This window comes from Beta vulgaris, chromosome 8 (assembly GCF_026745355.1).
Source record: "Beta vulgaris subsp. vulgaris cultivar EL10 chromosome 8, EL10.2, whole genome shotgun sequence".
Taxonomy (NCBI): domain Eukaryota; kingdom Viridiplantae; phylum Streptophyta; class Magnoliopsida; order Caryophyllales; family Amaranthaceae; genus Beta; species Beta vulgaris.
This window is the reverse complement of record NC_079209.1, coordinates 48,900,773-48,907,087: the sequence shown is the minus strand read 5'-3', so window position 1 is coordinate 48,907,087 and position 6,315 is coordinate 48,900,773. Positions and strand designations below refer to the sequence as shown.

Below are 6,315 nucleotides of genomic sequence, written 5' to 3'. Positions count from 1 at the left end.
TCCTCTTTCCTCTCAGATCTAGCCACTTCTATCCTCTTCTATGGCTATCTAGTCCTTTGCTGGTCTTTTCTCCTTGTCCTCAGTCGGACTTCTTCTTTTAGTCTCTCTCCATTTTTCCTTTCTCTTTCGTCTTTGGTCGGCCTGCGCTCGAGTTTGCGAAGCCAGCGTCAAGGCTTTCTTTGGGCAGCGCTGGCGGTGGAGTTCTGTTCGTCGGCTGTGGGTGAGGGGTTCGCGGGCTTCGGGATTCGGGCTCCTCTCCTATCTATTCTCCTCTCAGTTCGAGCTTCATTGCTCGAGTTTAGTTTGTTCTTGCGGTGGTTCATGGTTGCCGGTGTCTCGTTGGCGGTGATCGTGTTCGCTTTTCTGTTGGTTGTTGGATTTGGGAGCTTATTCATTTTCGGTGGTGTTTGTCTTGTCCCCCGCGAAGGGTTCGATGTCGATTTGGGCCTGGGGTGATGGCGTGATGCCGTGGCGAAGCATTTACTCGAGTTCATATGTGCTCCTTTGTTCTTTGTTTTTTTTTTTCTGTTCTTGATGATTATTGTAACCACCCTTAGGGGTGTTTTAGGGGGTGTCTCTTGTGTAGACACCTCCTAGCTTTCTCTCCTTATCAAAAAAAAATGAGGAAGATGGAAGATCATCCTTTGTTATCTTATCATCTAAGATGTAAACATAACAAGCTCACTCATATGGTCTTTGCTGATGACATTATATTACGGCTGGCAAACAGATCAGGTCGTGTCGTGTTCGTGTTCGGGTCATATCTAAATAGGTCAGCTACCCCCAACCCTAACCTGATCCGTTTATTATTTGGGTCAATTAGTTGAAACCTAACCTGATCTGTTTTTTTTCGGGTTGACCTGACCTGATCTGTTTGACCTGAATTTTTTTTTTGAGACATAATTCAAACTGGGTTAACTGAACCTGTTTTGACCTGAAATTTTCAGGTTGACCCGAACCTCGTAACCCGTTGTAACCTACTTACAACCTGATATTACAAAACTGTCAAACCATGATTTTTAGAGAATGCATCCGACATTAATCCACATTAACCTGTCAAACCATGAAGTTACAAATGTGCGGTGTTCGTGTTCAGAGCATCTCAAATCTAAATTCAAATGCATCCCATATTAATTTTTACAAACCACAAAATAAATTAAAGTTCAAAGTTCACAAATCACAACCAAGAACAAAGTTCAAAGTTCACAATCAAGAGCAAAGTTCAATGTTTTCTCATTTCTTAGAACCACTTCCATTAAAAGTGGAGAACATAACCTGAATGTTCTCTAAAATTGTAGAAGCATCAAAGAAAGAAAATGGAGTGCCAATGAAGAAACAAATTAGTGTGACATTTCAGACCAAGCACATATAACTATATAAGGAATTAAGGAGTGCTAAGGATTACAAGAATTACAGAAAACAAAAAAAAAAAGATTCTATAATATGTCATACAAGAATTGCATTAGTGTGAACAATTTGACAAATTAAAATCATTGGCAGCAACATCGAAGAAACAAAGCAGTAGATCAAGTTTGGAAGAATTCAGAGGGCTATACAAGTTTGGAAGAAAAAGAAAGAAAAGATAAAAATGAAAGAGACTTATGCAGACCCTTAGACTCTTGCTTTTCCTTTTCCTTAAAGTAGTCCTGCAGACCCTTAGATTCTATAATCTGCCTTACAGTGCATGCATAACAGTAAAATCACGCAGCAAAATTCAGAGGACTATACAAGTATACAACTGACTATACAAATTCAATAGACCAAGTTCAAAATTAGTGTAACATTTCAGAATTCAGAGGGCTATACAAATTAAACAAGCCATTATTAGCAACATTAAACAAGTTAAAGCAACAACATAAATACGTAATGGAATAATACTTATTAGTTAGACAATTAAACTTACATCCATGAGTTCGTCAAGATCTTCTTTGATGGGTTGAACCTTCGAACCAGCAACAACATTACTTGCATTAGTAGTACTACTTGAAGTACAAATGGTAGCATATGCCTCATATAATTCCCTAACCTTACCAACCACTTGTGTAAGGACATCATCATGCTCTTGAGTCAAGCCATAAACCTTTTTACAACCCCACTCAACAAATTCCAACTTACTACGTGGATCCAACACCACCGCAACAGCCATGAAAGTTCTAAAAGTGGACCAATATTTATCAAATTTCTCATACATCTTAGCAGCCATTGATCTCATGAAATGATCCTTACTTTTCATTTCACGCTTTAACAACAATCTAACCTGTAGTACATTTGGGAAGAAAATATTGGATGTAGGATATTTGGTCCCAGACAAGGCAAGAGTAACTTCATAAAAAAAAACTTTAGAAACTTGCATATTTTCTCAACTCTATCCCACTCTTCTAAAGTTGGACAATGAACATAATTGGCATCAATCGTTTAAAATGGAAAGGCCTTCTTATAGTACAAAGCACTCTCTAGCATGCAATAGGTTGAGTTCCATCTAGTGGGAACATCTTGCTTTAAGCCTTTAGCATAATCAAGTTCAACATGAGATACACAAGTAAAAAATTTATGTTTTCTTCCTTGAGAACCCTTATAATATTTCACGGTCTCCCTCACCTTAATCACAGCAACATCAATTTCTTTCAAACAATCTTGAACTATTAAATTCAGAATGTGTGCACAGCATCTCACTTGAAAAAAAACCCATTACAAACTAAGTCAAGTTCATCTTTAAGATGTTGAGCAAACACATCATTTGATGATGCATTATCTCAACTCAAAGAAAAGATTTTCTTTTGAATTCCCCACTCTTTCAATAAAGTGAACACATTGTCACTTAAATTAACTCCCGTATGAGGAGGAGGCATGTAAGAGAAATTCAAAATTCTTTTTTGCAAACACCAATATTTTTAAACATAGTAAGCAGTCAAAGAAATATAACCATTAGTGGTTATGGACGTCCAACAATTAGAAGTTAAGGAAATTCTACCAGTACCAACACCCACCTCAAACTTCAATTTTTGGGACTTCCTCTTAAACATCTTAAGTACATCAGCCTTAATAGTATTGCGAGTAACAGGTTTAAAATCAGGATGCAAATACCTAAAATATTTCCTAATACCCTCATACTCAGCAAATTGAAATGAAAGATCATGTCTAACAATTGCCATACCCACTAATTCACTAAATTCATCAGCCTCAAACTTCACTAATCTATTCTCTAAACCAGAGGATGTTTTCTCTAAAAGCATTTAACCAATATCTCTATATTTTCTCATTTTGCAACTCTTAAGATGACGCAATAAATTCCCAGTTCCATTCTTAGGATCAGCATTATAAGAAGTAACACATTTCTTACACTTACACATCAAATTTCCATTCTCATCAGGTTCATCCAAGAAATCAAAGTGCACCCACACACTAGCTAGAGGTTAATCTACGAGGACGTTTCTTACCTGTAAGAAGTACAACACCCTTTTTCTTGTCTTTAGTCTCGTTTTTGACACAAGCAGAGTCCAACTCTTCATCAGAGTTGAGACAAACTGGTTCAGCAATATAGGAAGACATCAATTCCTTCACTATAATTTTTAAAATGACAAAATAATCAGAACAAAAACAAAAACAAAAAATAGATTGTCTCAAAAAATTTATATATCTATCTTATACTCATAATCCTTTTAAGACTCAGAATTCGCAACACTAAATAAAACAACTCAAAAACTTCCCATATATTTACTCAAAAATTAGTCATATAATTACTCTAAAATTTGTCATATATTTACTCGAAAATTATCTAAGTAATTACTCAAAAATTAGTCATAAAATTAGTCACATAATTAATCGATAATCAACATGTAATTAGTTCGAAAAAAAAACATGTAATTACTTCAAATATAAACATGTAATTACTTCAAAAAAAAAATGCAATTATTGGAATAAAATCAACAATGAAGGAAAATTACCTTAAAGTTTGTTGTACAATCTTCTCTTAATTTTATTTGATTTTTCGATTTTTTTTATTTTTTCTGATTTTGAGAGAAGAACGAAGAGACTAAAAGAGAGAGAGAGAGAGAGAGAGAGAGAGTGAGAGTTGAAAGTTGAGAAATGAAATGGAAGAAACTAGAAAGCGGTGTGTTGAAACTTCCAGCCTAACCTAAATGAATTTTAGGGTTTATTTTAGGGTTGGGCTCAAAGTTTGCTAATTGTTATTGGGCTTAATTAAAATTCTGGTAATTTTTCGGACTAAATGAATTTTTTTGGGCTTTTATATTTTTAGGTCATTTCAGGTTGGTTTCGTGTAAGAAAATTCAACCTTAACCTAACCCATTTTACTTTCAGGTCGTGTTCGTGTCGACCTATTTAACTTTTCGTGTCGAAAATCTCAACCCTAACCCGATTTTTTCAGGTCGTGTTATCGTGTCGTGTCAGCTTTTGTCAGCCTTACATTATATTATGACGTTATGGAAACTTCTCTGTTATTTACACTATACTTCAGGCTTTAAAGTTTTTCTCAGCCTTTTCAGGACTTCGGATTAGTGAGCAAAAATCTAATTTTTATGCAGTTGGGATGGATCAGGAAGTTATTAAAAGAATAATAATTGTCTCAGGTTTCACTCATAGTAAGCTTCCATTTAAATACTTAGGTGTTCTGTTTGTGCAAGAAAGAATTATCTGGATGAATGCAATGGCATTTTTGAAAAAATGAGTGCAAGGATCAAATTGTGGAGCAGTAGACACCTGTCATATGCTGCTATGCTCAATCTTATAAATTCTGTCTTGATCAGTATACATCAATACTGAGCACAAATTTTCATTATTCCTAAGTATGTTATGAAGGAAATCGAAAAGGTGTGCATCGCCTTCCTCTGGATTAGTGATTATAGGAGCAATAAGTCAGATCTGGATTGGTGAAAATATCTGTATTCCAAAGCAATTAGCAGGGGGTTTAGGAGTGAGGCAAGTTATGATCTGGAACAAGGTTGCCCTTGCAAAATATGTTTGGGCAATCACTACAAAGCATGACACTAGTGAAAAAACCTTTTATGACACAGGATAACTGGTCCGATTTGGAAAACAACCGGATCAGTTAATATTAACTGATCTAGTCATTTATCAAACCGGATCAGTTAAAATTAATAAATCCGGTTATTTATCAAACCAGATCAGTAAATTAGAAAAAATCACGTTGCCCAAATCAGCTTGGCCAAGGCCCACTTGATCGGCTTATTTTAAGCACATCAAACTGGGTTTCTCACCCCACAAATCCTATTTGGGGGCATTTGGTTCATATACTGGTATGGTTTTGGAATAAGGAATGAAACCAATAGGTGGTATAGGTTTGGAACTTGATACCTAATACCATGTGTTTGGATTTATTTGGGAATGAAATTTTTTCTTCATTAATACCTAGAGGTATTGGTATGAGCCAAAGCCACCCCCTCTTGAATTTCTAAACACCATACCTTATGGGTTTGATGTATGGGTTTTAAATCTATCAAATTATTAAACAAACACTAGGTATGAGATTTTTTATTCTAAACCCATACCTCATACCATAATCATATGAACCAAACGCTCCCTTGTTCCATCACATGCTACAAACCAAAAGGTCAAAAATTCGCTGCTTGGAATGATTATAAAGGATATCATGAAGCTAGCTGCTCAATGCTCTTTGTTGTCTTTCTCTCATATTAGGCGAGCTGGAAATTGTGTTGCCCTCTAGACATTATTGAGTTTGTAAACAATAATTTAATTTAGTAATGCTAGCTTATCTTTTCTCGTCAAAAAAAAAAAAACTCTCACCCTCTCTCTTCCCTCACCTCATTTGTTCCCCTCTCATCTCACAAATCACCGTCTTCATCATCATTATCTGATTCACTCTTCTTTCATATCGTCGTCGCTACACCAACCATCCACGGCTGTTACTCGAAGTTACAGATCTGAAGTCGTCGTCACCAATCCACCTTCGTTGTTTAAGATATAAAGTCGTCGTCACCAAGGCGAAGGTCCTTAACTCCAGCGACGTCATCTGCAATCACCAACCCACTTTGTGTTTCGTCAGATGCAGCGACGGCAACGAACATTGGAGTCAAGGTAACACATGAGCAACCATCTCTGCACTAGCCACACGTTCCAGATCCGATTTTCGCTCCTTCATTTTCGTTCTCTCAAGATATGTTCCATAATTTGATAAAAGTTTCAAAGACTCAAAATTTCATTTGGTTGGAGCTAACTTTGCTCAACCTTTCTGTATTTTTCTCACACAATATTTTGTGTCTCACTTTTTGTGTTACAAAAAACGGCGCAGCCATAACTCACCAATATATATACTAG

At 36.0% G+C, this 6,315-nt stretch overlaps 1 protein-coding gene across 2 annotated transcripts; it reads right to left on the bottom strand.

Annotated features, from left to right (window-relative positions):
• Positions 1-1,109: 1,109 nt before the first annotated feature.
• Positions 1,110-4,099, bottom strand: LOC104883476 (zinc finger BED domain-containing protein DAYSLEEPER-like). Of its 2 annotated transcripts, none has more exons than XM_048634451.2 (3): positions 3,945-4,099; positions 3,438-3,560; positions 1,110-2,257 (listed from the first exon to the last, which is right to left on the bottom strand). In XM_048634451.2, exons 2-3 carry the CDS (start codon positions 3,507-3,509, stop codon positions 1,886-1,888), a joined length of 444 nt encoding a protein of 147 aa, XP_048490408.1. In that variant the 5' UTR covers positions 3,510-3,560; positions 3,945-4,099; the 3' UTR covers positions 1,110-1,885. The 2 variants fall into 2 exon arrangements, with proteins under 2 accessions (XP_048490408.1, XP_048490409.1); XM_048634452.2 differs by having other exon boundaries at positions 3,438-3,524.
• Between the last annotated feature and the right edge of the window lie 2,216 nt (positions 4,100-6,315).

Excerpts from the sequence above, each read along its gene's own strand:
- LOC104883476 (XM_048634451.2), bottom strand. The coding sequence starts at position 3,509 with ATGAAGAGTTGGACTCTGCTTGTGTCAAAAACGAGACTAAAGACAAGA. Across the intron at positions 2,258-3,437 it reads GGGTGTTGTACTTCTTACAG|GTTAGATTGTTGTTAAAGCG; the intron begins GTAAGAAACGTC and ends AATGTACTACAG.